Here is a 14,410-nt window from a genome sequence, read left to right on the forward strand (position 1 = left end):
AGGGCAAGAGATACTCTGGAATTGAAGTTACATAGTACTATTAGCCCACATGTAGATGCTGGAAATCAAACCAACGTCCTCTGTAGGACTAACAAGTACTCTAAACTACTGAGCCACCTCTCTTCAGCCCAAATTTTTACTACATTTTGTTTAAGTATTAAAAAAATAGTATATGAGTGTTTTACTTGCATGCATATGTCTGCACCACATTTACAGTTGATGTTCTCAGAAGCCAGAAGAGGTCAATGGATCTCCTGGAACTAGAGTTGCAGATGGTTGTGAGTATTATGGGTGATGGCAGCTTAATCTAGCTCTACGGAAAAAACAGCAAATGTTTTGTTTGTTTTGAGACAGTCTCACTACAGCCAGTCTTTGGCTGGCCCAGAATTATCCATGTAGACTAGGCTTGCTTGATTAAAGGCATGCATCACCATGCCCTTTCTTGCAGCCAAGTGCTCTTAACCATCTCTCCAGTCCCACACCAAGGGTTTTTTTTGTTTGTTTGTTTTTTGTGTTCTGTTTTTTGAGGTAGAGTCTTACATTGTAGTCCTGGCTGCCCTGGAACTCACTCTGTAGACCAGGGTGGCCTCAACTCAGAAACCACCTGCCTCTGCCTCCAAAGTGCTGAGATTAAAGGTGTGTATCATCATGCCCAGCTATATATCTATCTTTTAAATAGTAGTTTTCTGAGTTGGGATTTGAGGTACTTTTCCTCTGAACTTTGTGTTCATGTGTTTGTTTTGTACTGACAATGTTGTTTTGGCCAAAAACCAATGTATCCATAAAAACTATGAATCTTTTCTAACATATATGCACAGATAAACAGAAAGAGAGAGAACACATACCAAATAGTGGCTACCCCTGGGGATGGTTCAATGTCTTTCTGCATTGCTTGAATCTAATGTATTTGAAAAACACCAACACCCATCATTAACCAACTCACCCATCCCCAAGTAGCAGAGCTCCCCAGGTAGGAGGGAGGGGGGAACCCTTGATTAGGACATGGTCAGTAATGTCCTCATTCCTTCCTCATTCTGGGACCCAGTCCAACCCAGGACAGACAACTCACACAGACTGAAAAAGGAGCCGGGGGTGGGGGGGGTGTCTCATTGTAACACTCATTTTTATATAAATATTCGCAAGTCATGTTACAGAATAAGCCCCACTGGGGAAAAAGTCAACGTTATGGTTTTGTTAAACTGAGCCCTGCCTTCTAGTTGGGGCCCCAGCCTGGAGGTGCCTGCTGCTTTGGGAAGGCTGGGGCTGCTGCTGGGAGGCTGCTAAAGAAGCTGCCTATGTTGCCCACCCCTGAACCAACCCCCTTCTTTGGTGTGTGTTTCATGGTGACCTTCTCTGGCCACCTCTCCCTCCCTTAGTTTGGGACAGGTTTCTGTGGAACAGGGTCCAGGAATCCTGGGGGCACTTGGAAATGGGGTGGTGGTAGGGACTTAGTCATTAAGAGGTGGAATCTGAAGCTTAAAGGCTGAGCCTTTTTAGAGCTGTGGGCCACACAGAAATGACAGGAACAAGTCTAGAGAAACCTGGGCTGACAGCCAGATACTACTGCCCTTCCCTTGAGCTTAGATCCTAGGTCCCTTTTCCTGTTGGTCTACTTCCTTCTGGATCCCACATACCCAGGGTCAAGCCCTGGGCTCCTGCCTGTCTTCTCCAGGCTCTTCCCCTGGGACACCCTATCCCTACAGAGGCCAGAGGCTAGGAACACAGCACCAGTCTGAGGATTTAATTAACCAGGAAGGGGATTATAGGGAGGGGCACCCCTGTAAAAATGTACAAAAGGTCTGGGGAATTTGTGGAAGGGGTGATAAATATGTACATGAAACCCCTACTCCTTTAGTTCCTCCTTCCTCAGCCCTCGGAGGGCATGAGAACTTGGGTGGTAGGTGAAAGGGAGGGGGGGCACTTTGGCCTCTGGCTTATTGAGCCCTTGGGGAGGCAGGCCAAGGGCCTAGAGGTCCTTAGAGGGGGCATTGGTGCACCTTAGGTCATGAGCCATAACCTCTGAAATGACCCCCTCATGCACACCTACGCACTTCTCTCTAGAGGCTTGTGACCTCTGACCCCACAGTCCATGAGATACTTGGTGGGGGTTGGGGATTCTATTCCCAGGTCCATGACTTTAGAGATGACCATGAAATTGTGACCTTTGCCTTCCAACCCTGGCTTAAAACTTCAGCCCTAGGGCTTTTGTCACAAGGTATGGGGAAAGGGGGTGGAGCTTTGCCCCTGCCCCTCACCTCTCCTCACCTGTCAGCCCGGGTTGGGCCAGGGGCCCTAGGTGGGGAACTGGGCCGGGGAGCGGGCACAAGAGGTGGTGGTGCTCCTAAAAGGGCTCCTGGTGGGGTCTTGCTGAGAAGGTGAGGGGTTCCTGGAGTTGCAGTAGGTGGTGGTGGAGGAGCCAAACGGCCGTATAGCAGTGGATGAGCAGGGTCTAGACTATAGAGGCGGGCAGCAGCCATGGCCCCTGGTCCAGTCAACTCCTCACCTGCCTCATAGAAGCGTGGTGGCCTGGCCAGGCGTGGGGGCCCTGCCAACCAGGTCGGCTCTGGGAAGCCTGCACAGCGCTCTGGCAGACTAGGGCCAAGAAAGGGGGGTGGCCGGGGCCTCTCCAAAAGCAAGTGAAGACCTTGAGGCCCAGTGGTGGCAGCAGCGGCAGCGGCAGCGGCAGCAGCGGCGGCGGCAGCGGCGGCGGCAGCGGCGGCGGCGGCAGCAGCCTCTTCTTTCCGCTCTTCTTTTACCCGCACAGACTCTTTGGCTGGCCGGGCTCCTTCCTCACCAGCCCTGGCCTTAGGAGTAGCAGGAGAAACTCGAAGCTGGGGCCGTGAGAAAGGGAGATCCCTGGTGGAGGGGAGAGCACAAGGGGACAGAATGAAGGAATCCCATTGGCTGACAGCACTGGAGTGGGTTAGGTGGCAGCTGTGTAGAGGACATACCTGTCCTTCTCCTCCTTGGTGACAGAGGGCTCTCTTCGCTCCATAGGTCGCTCCTTATCTGAACCCGGTGTCCGGGCAGTTTCAGGGGGTCGGACCCAGGCAGGAAAGGCAAGAGGACTGCGGTGTAGGCGGCCCCATGGGTCTGGTGGGGAGGCAAAGGCTGGTGGGGCTCCTGGGCTTTCTTTCTGGGCAAAGACGGCGCTGGAGTCTGAGAAGTAAAGTAGAAAGTGACACGGACTGAGAGGGGGCGCTCTACAGAGAGAGCATTACAGGCCCAGCTTTAGCCCAGAGCCCCACTGTTGCCGCTCCCTCCCACCCCTCATTTCTCATTCTGCCCAGCACTCACTGAATGTGGGACTGCCCAGGCCTCCAAAGGCCCCGTTGGAGAGAGCAGCCAAGGAGGCGAAGCTTGTGGGACGCCCAAAGGGATCTGTGGGAGGACAAGGGGACCGGTCAGAGCCCAGGGCAAGCCAACATGGAGCAAGCCCAAAGTAATGGTGGGGACAAGGCAAGTCAGTATGAGGCTGGAGCACTCAGTGGCTCACTTGTTTTGTTCTTTGATCTTTGAAATAGGGTCTCATTATATAGTTCTGGCTGGCCTGGAACTCACAGATATCTACCTGCCTCTAGCTCCCCCAGTGTTGGGGTTAAAGCCATTTATAGCCAGCTCTTAGTGACTCAGCTTTAACAACCATGTACTGGCCATTTCTTGGGTCAAGCTAGACACTGCACAATCTCTTGGAGTAAAAAGGGAAATTCCCATTTTCAAATGATAAAACAGGCTCAGAGAGGTGAAATGACTTGCCCAAAGGCATCTAGCTATAATATAAAGTGGTACCATCAACCAGGGGCCTAATTTTAAAAGTCAAATGCTTTTTGCTTTTTTTTTTTTTTTTTGGTTTTTCGAGACAGGGTTTCTCTGTGTAGCCCTGGCTGTCCTGGAACTCACTCTGTAGACCAGGCTGGCCTCGAACTCAGAAATCCGCCTGCCTCTGCCTCCCAAGTGCTGGGATTAAAGGCATGCGCCACCACCGTCCAGCTAAAAGTCAAATTCTTATCTGTACTCCCACTCCAGACACCTGAGACCTCTTAGCAGCTCTCAATTCTGCTAGCAAACTACTAGCCTGAAGACTTCTGCTGGCTTCACTCTATCTGAAATACCTTTCTCAGGCTGATTCTAACTTCATTCTTATCACAAATCTGTCAGAACTAACTAGTCTACCCCTATGTGGGGACCTCACAGTCTTTGCAGCCAGAAAGTTGATCTAGAGTTCAGCTTTTTTTTTTCCCAGCCATAAATCTCCCCAGGAAACTTTGAAGTCCCCTTGGGCAATGACCTCACTCTGTCTTGGGCGGGCACAGCCTTCCTTCTCCACTCTCTCCCAGGTTCTCTTCCAGGTGAAACGCTATCCTCTATCACTGGCTGTTTCAGAGATAGGAGTCCCACTGGCAGAGTGGAAACAGTCCTGCCTTTCCATACTCATTCCACAGAAGAGGGAACCACACAGCTCAGAGCAGGGAGAGTAGCTGACTAAGGTCACAAAGTACATAGAATCCTATCTATCCAACTTGAGTTGTCTCTTAGGTCAGGTTTCCATCTCTACCTCCATGTTAAGAACAGAGCAGAGGAAGTCCAAAATTCTCTTGGCTCTTACCAATGTGGGTACTGGGGCTCAGGAAGGGTCCATGGGCCCCAGGAGCTGTTGTGAAAGGATTGGCTGCAGCATGGACGGCTCCTGGGGCAGAGAAGAGGGAGATTCTGATGAGGATGAGTGAGAGCAAGGTGGACATTGGGCCATACGCTCTGAGAGGGCTGGCTAGACTCACCAGTCGCAGTGAAGAGGGAGGCTGGGTGGGAGAGCTCCTGCCCAGGGGGCAGGGCCCCATAGGGCCCCGGAAGGCAGGGAAGGAGGTCGTTCCGAAAGTCAAGCTTGTGGGAGTCACCCTGCATGGGACATAGGGGGAGGGCCAGTGAGGAGCTAGGTCTGGTCTAGATTTTTTACCCTTTTTTTATTCTGTTATTCTTAGGTCATCCTTGGCTTTTAATGCTTTTACCACTAGCTTCCCTCCAAGGGCCTGCTGGCACCAAAGGAGACTTCAGTGCTTTCTACTACGTCTTTTAGCATCTTCTCTAACTATTCCAATAACTAGGCAGAGAACCCAGGTGCTATAGAACTGCTCACCAGTGATGAGACAGGAGAAAATGAGCTTTGTTGAAGGTTACTACCCAGAGTTCAGACAACCCTTGACTCTTGAACCCACTCTCCCGAGCCCTCCAGCCCCAGTACCTTCATCTTTTCCTGGTGTCTCAGGATCATGTAAGCCACACGCACGTGCATGGCACACCATTTTCCTGGTTTCTGTCGCCCCAGAATGACCAAAGGGAAAGGGAAGGAAAAATGTTCACTCATCATCCATCCCAGGCCTGGCCCTGGGCCCAGCCTTGCCACACAGCATCCTCAATCATCACCCCTACAACTGAGGGATGACCAGCTTAATCTTAAAAGCCTAAGGAAACTGAGGCTCAGAGAGATAAACTGTTTTGCCCAAGGTCCCATGGCCAGGTATATCTAAGCCCAGGCTGTGACTTAAAAGCCCTGTACTTTCTATTGTTTCACACCTGGCTGCCTTCACATCTTAAACTTAATTTTTCCCAAGCAAGATCCCACCAACCATAGCCAAACACCCTGAAACCAGCCCCCAGCCTCATGCAGCCTGAGATCCTCAACAAACTCACCCTCAAAGGTGGCCGGAAATGATCAGGGATCTGGGGATGGCAAAGGAGAGATTGGAGACATTTCAGACCCGTTTACTGATCCGAGTGTCAAATCTCTACAGCACTGTTCCCACAGTTTCCCTGACAGTTTGACTCCCTCAAACCATTCTTGGCAGTGTCAAAATTCCTCTCCCATTTTTTCCCCCCACTATAGGTACAGCTCCTTCTGTATTAGGTTTCTGAGTAAGATCCTAGGGTTGTGCCCTGTTGGGATAGCTAGGTAGGAAACCCTTAGGGGAGGAGCCTTTTAAGGGAGTCAGAAAACTTTAGTCTACCGTTCAGGAAACATGTCCTGTACTTTTCTCACAGTATTCTCAGAGCCTGGGGTCTGAGACATGTGAGGTGTAGGGGAAAGACTTTGGTCACTTTATAAAGGTTAAGTTTATCTTTCCATGGACAGGGCTTCCAGGTATGATGTTATCTGGGAAAAAATCTGTGATTTACATTTGAAAACACCTACAAAAAATCAGTCTTGCTAGAGCTATAACTGAGTAGTCGATGCATGTGTGAGGCCTTAGGTTTGATATCTAGTATCACACCAAACAAAGAGAAGTAAAATACAAAACTACCGCCCTATTAATTACTTCATTCTTGAGACAATGTCATCAACCTTCTATTCCCATGCCTGGGAAGATCTGTTATACAAAAGTTTGTTCTTTAGACACCTGAGGGTGGATTGGAACTCATCCTTCTCTAGTCAATTCTGCTTTCCCTCAACATACTTTCCAAGTCCCCCAGGACCTGCCCTGTCCCCCCCTCACCTGTGTCCCCTTCTGGGGGAGCCCGCTCAGCACTGGCCCCAGTCGTGGTGGCAGCTCAGGGTTCGTGTTCTGGGAAAGGGGAGTGAAGGGATCAGAGAGGAGAGCCAGTACCAAGTTCAAAGGGTCTACAACTAAGCTGGAGTATGGGTCAGGAGAGGGATCATGGCTTTGCAAAAACTTGGGTCCAGAAGGGAGGGCAGGGGGCTAGAAACATTTTGGGGAGTGGGAAAAAGGTATAGGGTTCCAGGATGTTTATAAGGGACAGGAGGTGGTAGTTGTCTGAATTAGGAGCTCACCTTGGGCTGGAAGGCCCCCTGCAGGGAGCCAAAGGAGACAGCTGGTGGGAGACCCGGAGGGAGCCCGGGCACAGCGGGAGGGAAGGCCATGTACGGCTGTGGAGAGAAGGGCACTAGTCCAAGCAGGGAGTGGAGATGCAGCCCAGGTCTGGTCTACCCATTAGTTCTTTGGCCTCCACCCTAACACCCCCAAGGAGCTTTCCCAAGCTCAGGGTTTTTGCTTTCGGAGCTGAAGACTGGACTCCACTGATACATACATTCCCACACTTCACACACTCTCACACACACTCACATTATGTCGGAAAAGGCCTTCCATCTTTCCTGGGTATTTCTCAAACTAGGGAAGAGAAGGGAAGAGTAAGCTGCCAGCCAGGGAGCCAGGGTCTTCCTTCCCCTGTAGGAGACACCTTCCCTTAGGCCTCTGAGCCTCAGCAGCAGCCCAAGGAGGAGCTCACCATGTGGCCGTGGGGAGGCAGCAGGCCCGGGGGGTAGGGAGTGAAGTGCTGGTGGGTGTGCTGGTGGGTGTGCTGGTGCTGGTGGTTGTGCTGGTGGAACTGGAAGGCCAGGGGCCGGGCCGAGCCCCCTGCTCCCACCACCTCAGGGCCACCCTGGGCATTCAGGTAGCGTGAGTTCAGGTCCTGGCCGATCAGGTCCTGCTCTGTGGGAGGGGAGGGGAAGAAGGCTTTAATATCTGGCGCCACCGAGTCAGCCTCTTTGGGCCAAGGTGACTGGCCTTCCCTTTAGCCTTGAGCCACTCCCTCCACAGGGCCTTGGTTCCTGCCAAAGCCAACTGAGCCCATCCTTGGGGCCATGGCCCCCCACCACTCCACCCTGCCAGGACCCCAAACTCACCAGAAAGGGCGTTAGCGGCTGAGGCCCCAGGGTGCCCTGGCACCTGCAGCAGAGGTGGGGGCGGGGGCAGGGTCGGGCCAGGGGAGACCAAGGAGGGGTGGTGGGGTGGTGGTGGTGGACGCAACCCATGGGGAGGGAAGCTGTGGGTGGACAGAGGCAGGGGCAGTGAGGGCGTCGGGGGCCGGTGGGTGAGCTGCGCGGACGAGGAGGAGGCAGATGAGGAGGAGGAGGACGAAGAGGATGATGAGGGGGGAGGCTGAGCCACGGGAGGGGCCGGGGCCTTGGGGGGCGGCCGTGAAGAGCTGGGGAGAGAAGTGGGGAGATGAGTGAGGGGGTGGGAGGTGCTAGCTCTAACAGGAGGTGGGTCAGAAGCCTGGGTGGTGATGTGGCCTTGGTTCTCCAACACGGGAGATGGTAGAACTTGGCCCCCAGGGACTCCCTGCCGAGAACCCAAGTCTCAGGCTGGGATACCTCCCACACCCAGCAGACCCTTCCCGTCTTTAGACCTAGCTTTCACAACGATGCCTCTGTCATCTCTTGCCATATGACTTTCTTTTTTTCTGACTCAACCACAGTATAAAACAGAGCATTCATTTTGATGCTTAATTACAACGAGCCACCAGAGTCATCACCCTAAGATAGTAGAAGCAGTACCACATTATCCTACTCTGCCACTCAGGTAGCCTCAACTCCATTCCCATCTTGCCATGAACACCCTGGGTGACCTTGAGCAAGTCACTGCCCCTCTCTGAGCCTTAGTTTTCTCAATAACAATGATGATGAAGACAAACAACAATGAAGAACCCATAACAGTAGTGTCATTAACTCTTAAGCCTTTAACGAGTACTTACTGTACACCAACTGCTGGCATTGTCCCTAGGAGTCAATGTAAGTCTTCAACATGTCGCACCACCTTCCCCAGGGTTACTGTAGCCATGCAACCAGCTGTCCTATACCAATTCTTTTCTAGAACATAACTCAGTTTGTCTAGCCTAAGCACTAACATGTGAAATCAAAAAGCTAAGGTATTAACTATATTTTCCTAAAGCAGCTAACTTTGGCTATTTTAGAGTTTACCAAGGCAAGACCTGAAATCATCTTATGTTTTGCTAATGATTATGTACACACTTTGGGAAACACTGCTTTCATTTAGAATCAATCCTCAAAATAGCTTTGAGAAAGAGGTACTATTATTATTTCATCTCATAAGAGAAAATTGAGGTTCAAAGAGGTCAAGCGACTTGTCAAAAATCACACACCTAGTAAGCGGCCAGTCTGAATCCGGGTCTGACTGACACTACAGTCAGCTCTGTTAACCGTCGAGATAGCACTTCCCAAAGTATGTTTCCAAGAACATTATCTGTGGCAGATGCACATTACACAAAGTTCTCACCAGCATATACAGCTACGAAAAGGCACAAACTAGACTGCCCTGTACATGAATGTATATAGGGCTGAGGGAAGTCCTGCTGTAATCTCTTTAAATTGATTTTACCCAGTGTCATTCAGACTTTCCAATCTCAGAATCCTCTCCCAAGTCAGCCTCTTTTCAATGTCCCCGTTACAGAATATAGCCGGCCCTTCAGATCACATTAGACTTCTGTACACTCACCTGCCAGTGCTGAGGTCCAGGCTGCTGCCATAGGGAGAAGTTCGGAGGCCGAAGGGTGAGACCCGAAGCTGCAGCTGGTGCTGGGGTGGGGGTGGCAGACTGGGGGTAGCTGGTAGGGGTGTAGGGGATGAGACAGGAGGCCGAGGGGCTGGTGGAGGTGGTGGATCCTTTGGGGGGAAAGGCACTAGCAGCGGGTCTGGCCCCGGGGGCTGCTCTTGGCTCCGCTCCAGGCCCGACACTTTAGGGACCACAGACAGTTTTGCTTCACAGTTCCCATTGAAGGTGCCATGAGGACCCGAGGCTGTGAGTGCAGGATGGTAGACATGCTTAGCGTGGTTCATGCTCACCCGTTTCTCTTTCATGCTTCCATCCCAGCCCTTAGGACCAACCTTTGCTGGTTGAGACAGTAAAGGAAGGGTCGAGGTCATCATCAGAAACCTGGGAGAGAAAGGCAGGAAAGCTGAGGTTTTGAAGCCGTGTCTATTTCATCAGCCTCACTATCATCCATTGCAATGTTGGCTTTAGGGAACTTAAGAAGGAACTGGAGCCACTGAGGCCAAAATTCGGCTATGCCAGAGGTGGCAGAGATGACAGCAGATCAAAGCAATGTCAACTAACTGCTGGAGAGCTGTAGAAACGGCTAAGCAGTTAGGACTGTTTATTTCTCTTCAGAAGACCCGAGTTAGATCCCTAGTACCCGTGTCAGGTAGTTAACAACAGCCTGTAATTCCAGTTTTAGGGGGAACTGATTTCTCTGGTCTCTGAAGGCATCTGTACTCATGCATATAGAAACATATACATAATCAAAAAGTAATCTTTTTTGCTTGTTTTGAGATAGGGTCTCAATATGTACCCTTGGCTGGTCTTGAACTCAATTGAGACTTGCCTGCCTTTGCCTCCTGAGTGCTAGGATGAAAGGTGTACATCATTATGCCTGGTCCTAATAAAATAATTAAAAAAAAAAACACAACAAACCAGACTAACTGCTAATACAAAACACTAACTGGCCTGTAGATATATATGGCTTGAAAATATTAACAAACAAACAAACAAACAAACAGACAAACCAAAACCAAAATGAAACAACAAACCAAAACCTTAAAATTGGTGATATTCTCAGAGCTGGAAACTCCATGCTAAAACACAGATGAAGGCTTTTTGACAACAGTCCCCTATTCTCATGTGACAATAGTTAAAATTGGATAGTGACTCCAGCCCTGTACGTAAACCATAACCCTTTAGCTCACAATTACTTTTAACTTTGAGAAGGAAAAAAAAAAGAGACAAACATCAGAGAGTATAAATATAGTTACTTATGGGAGTAAAGGGATAGAACATTACCTTCAAGGGCACCACTATTTACCCACAATCACTACTGAGAAACTGAAAGAGCTTTCCAGGATAAGCATCTGCACTGATGAACCATGGTCTGATGTCCTCCCTGCAAGATTCTAATTATACAAAAAATGCTGGTGGCCACAGGAGGACCATTCAGCTCCAGACTCACTTTGGACTCCTGTAGAAAGCTAGTAGAGGCTTAAAAGGTTCTGAGAAGGTTGCCAGACTAACTGACCTTTTGATTCACTGATTACCTAGCCATGTTCATCATTAAAAAAATAGGTGGAGGGGTGGCATCATGTTTGGAGAGACAGATCAGCAGTTAAGAGCCCTGGCTGCTCTTCCAGAAGATCCAGGTTCAACTCCTACCACCCACGTGGAGGCTCACAACTGTCTGTAACTCCAGTTCCTAGGGATCTGATACCCTCTTCTGGCCTTCTCAAGCACTGCACACAGGTGATACGCAGACATACATGCAGACAAAACACCCACACACAAGATTAAAAAAACACAAATCAAACAAACAAACCCTCAAATCAAACCAAACCAACCAACCAAACAAACCCGAAACAGAGCCAGTAAGTTAACCCAGCAGGTAACAGCACTTGTGAAGCCTGATAACTTGAGTTCCACCTCATGTTGGAAGGAGAGAACTGACCCCTCAAAACCACATGGACACTGTGGCCTCACCCTGCATCCCAACACCTTTTTCTTCCCTCCGTTCCTCCTCAAAACTTAATTCTGGTTCAATATACTCCATGTTCCTGTTTAGGAAGGATGTCTGTTGCTTGTGGGAGTTCTTTAAACATCTGCAACAGTGCCCACCCAACGAGCCCTATCCCCACTCACCCTCTCATCCAGATCACTTTCTGCATCACACTGAGAAGGAAAGAGAAAGACAATCAGGAGATGGAAGAGGAGAGGGACCTACCAGGGAAGGGAAGGGGAGGGGAGGGGAAGGGAGGGGAGGGGAGGGAAGGGAAGGGAAGGCCATTCCAGGTAGGCAGCACTTACTATATATCCAGCTTCCAGAGAGTGACGGGAGAAGGCCTGAGGAAGACCAGAGGCCACAGTAAGGGAGGCTGACTGACCAGGCAACTGTACAAAGCCACAACTCCCAGCAAGACATTTAAGGGCACTTAAAAACTACTCTCCATCACTTTTTCCAGTTTCTTTGTATACTTCCCACGTCCACTGCTGACGATCTTACTATTTTCTTACTATACTAAGTTCTCAAATCTCAAATTTTATTCAAAACAACTTTTCTTCATTTCTTTCCTCAGCAAACTTCTGACTGCTGTGGGGCCCAAGACATTCTAGGGGGCTTTCCCTAACCGCAACCCTCTGCCCATCCCCCAGACAGAATGACTGGCTTCCTCATGTGGGTTTCTGTAGCACTTTGCCTAGACCTCTCCCAGCCTTGTACAGCTGTTCAAGCTAGTCTAGGTGTTTGCTTGTTGGCTGTTTCCCTGTAGGCTGCCACCAGCTAGACGAGTGGGCAGAAACATCTATCTTATTTATAATTCCACTCAGTGTCTTTGATGTGTCTCTTGAATTATCACATGTTTGTAGTATACATAGCACAAGCAAAAGCAAGTGAGTTTGACCGTAGTTAAGTCCTTCAGACCTGGACTGGAGATGGGGCTGCTGTCCAATTTTTTCTACCTTTCTCTGTGCTCCTAGAAACTAGGATTACTGTCTAGGATTGGCATTTGTGATGCTCACGGACAGTCAATCTACGTGAATGATATTCTGAAGAATTGTGAAGGACTGGGATCTGGGACAAGCTCACCTCTTTCCTCCTTCGCTTATTGGGCCATTTACGGGGCCTATCCCCAGGAGGTCGGCCAGGCTCACGGTCTGAGCTGTCCCCTGGCTCCCCAGTGGCCCCACTGGAGCCCCCCCTCTTCCGTTTCCCAGAATGCTTCAGCCGATGTTCCAGTCGTTCTGGGGGCTGAAGAGATGCATCCTTCTGTAGAAGAGGTGGTGGAAATATGGTTGGAGAAAGAAAAGCTCTCCAACTCTCTAAGGGTGACCAAGTTACTCAAATGTCTCTCAAGCAGGGTAACCTAGGTAGTCCCCAGAGACTAGCTCTACCTCCTCCCACCCCAGGGTGGGGCAGGAGCCTGGCAAGAGGAGCCGGTTGCTCTGGTTTGGGGTGTCACCACTGGCCCCTCAACCCCATCTTCTGTAAGGGACATATCCTTCTCTCTGCCCTCCTGACCCACCTCCCAAAGACCCCCAAATCCCATTAGGGCACACCTGCAAGGCCTCAAGGCTGGCAAAGCTAGCGATGGCAAAACCATCGATCAAGTCTTCCTCCTCGTCCTCCTCCTCAGGCTCCTCCTCAGCTTCTCCGTCGTCCGCTCCCCCCTCTTCCTCCTCCTCTTCCTCCTCTCCGCGGCTGCCCGAGCCGGCAGGCCGCTTCCGAGCCCGGGGTCTAGGGGGTCGAGGCCTGGGTCGGGGCCGCCGCCGTCTTAGGCCCCCAGGCCGCTCTCCAGATGAAGCTGACGACCAGGGACGGGCGGGTGGCGGCGGTGACGAGGAGGATGAAGAGCCTCGCGGGGCGGCCAACAAGGCCCGGGGCGCGTCACCGCCTGGACCTCGGCGGCGCCGCTGCTCCCGATCACGGTCTCGCCGCGAACAGCGTCTTCGTCGCCGCTCCCCTTCAGCTGCCCAGCCCGGGCCAGGGGCCGCGGCCGTCTCCATGGTGACGGCCCTCAGCGCCGCATCCGGAGGCGGCGGGGCCCGAAGCGGCCTGTCCACAGGCCCCGGGTCCCGAGCGCGGCGCTGGCGCTTGCACAGGGACGAGAGAGCTCCGGCTTCCTCTTTAAAACAGGATCCGCTGGCCCTCGGCTTGCCCCAAGGCCAAGGCCCAGAGAGCCGGCGCCGCCCCCGGGGCGACAAGCCTGAAGGCCCCCCTGTAGGGCTGGCGGGGCCGCGACGACTAAAACTGGGCGGCCGTCCCTTTAAGGCGAGGCCTCAAATTGTCCAGCCCCCGGCCCCTTTAAGACGACTCCACAGTGTCCGGCTGGTCTAGTGCGGTGGCGGCCCCGTGCCAGGGGTCGAGGCAAGTCTCCCAGAGGAAGAGGAAGGACCACCCCTTTAAAAGGGGCGGAAAGCACGACCTCCCCTTTAAAAGTGTCTTAAGTCCTCCGGCTGAAAGAGGCCACCCCTTTAAAGAGTCCAGAGGCCTTCAAACAGCGAGTCGTTCCTTTTAGGAGAGCGTAGTGAAGTTTCTAGCCCTTCACAAGCTGTCACTTTTCCTTTAAGACGAATTTAATGAACTTCTTGTGTGGGACAGGAGGTAGGAAAACTCCACTTGCCCCAATTCTTCCTACAGGAGTTGTCAGCTTCGGCTGCTTTCCCCTTTAAGGATGGCGTTGGAGTCGGCCGAGTTCGGTACCCACCCCTTTAAGGAGATTTAAAGAGGTCTACGCCTCCCGTAGCCTTGAAAGGTGCAAGGGGGCGGAGCCTGTCTTCCAAAGTCCCGGATGTGAGGCAACGGTGACGGATAGAGCTTCTCTCTCTGTCCTCCGACATAAAAGACTCTTCCTCCTTTCCTCCGTTCCTAACTGGCTTGTATCTAGAAGGATCCGGAAAGGCCGCTGGGCAGCGAGGAACTCCACGGTATCCTCCTGTTGTCTTCTTTGGAGTCTTCGGCTTCTTCTCCACCAGAACTTCCCTGCCCCTCCTCCCTCTCCCTCCTCAGCCAACGCCTCCTTCCTCTCTCCGCCTCCTTCCCCCTCCCTCCGAGGCTCAGTCGTTTATAGGTTGGCAAGTATACGTCAATGCAAAGGGCGGAGTCAAAGTCGCGGGAGTGC

At 51.6% G+C, this 14,410-nt stretch overlaps 1 protein-coding gene across 1 annotated transcript; it reads right to left on the minus strand.

The window, feature by feature from the left end:
- Nucleotides 1-1,093: 1,093 nt before the first annotated feature.
- On the minus strand, nucleotides 1,094-14,319 carry Fbrs (fibrosin). The gene is made up of 18 exons (XM_028769375.1): nucleotides 12,849-14,319; nucleotides 12,379-12,558; nucleotides 11,601-11,636; nucleotides 11,436-11,465; nucleotides 9,638-9,686; nucleotides 9,249-9,549; nucleotides 7,637-7,938; nucleotides 7,240-7,442; nucleotides 7,077-7,121; nucleotides 6,785-6,880; nucleotides 6,489-6,557; nucleotides 5,689-5,718; nucleotides 5,240-5,311; nucleotides 4,779-4,896; nucleotides 4,607-4,687; nucleotides 3,298-3,381; nucleotides 2,952-3,159; nucleotides 1,094-2,856 (listed from the first exon to the last, which is right to left on the minus strand). The coding sequence occupies exons 1-18, from the start codon at nucleotides 13,293-13,295 to the stop codon at nucleotides 2,262-2,264; spliced, it is 2,946 nt and encodes a 981-aa protein (XP_028625208.1). The 5' UTR covers nucleotides 13,296-14,319; the 3' UTR covers nucleotides 1,094-2,261.
- Nucleotides 14,320-14,410: the final 91 nt, after the last annotated feature.

The sequence above is a fragment of the Grammomys surdaster genome, unplaced genomic scaffold, assembly GCF_004785775.1.
Source record: "Grammomys surdaster isolate TR1022 unplaced genomic scaffold, NIH_TR_1.0 192, whole genome shotgun sequence".
In the NCBI taxonomy this organism is placed as follows: Eukaryota; Metazoa; Chordata; class Mammalia; order Rodentia; family Muridae; genus Grammomys; species Grammomys surdaster.

Bases quoted from the DNA above. Each gene is read 5' to 3' on its own strand.
- Fbrs (XM_028769375.1), bottom strand. From the start codon at position 13,295: ATGGAGACGGCCGCGGCCCCTGGCCCGGGCTGGGCAGCTGAAGGGGAG. The intron at 11,637-12,378 runs GTGAGCTTGTCC...GGTCTTCCTCAG, and splicing joins ATAAGCGAAGGAGGAAAGAG to GCCTTCTCCCGTCACTCTCT. The intron at 2,857-2,951 runs GTATGTCCTCTA...CCCCTCCACCAG, and splicing joins ACCAAGGAGGAGAAGGACAG to GGATCTCCCTTTCTCACGGC.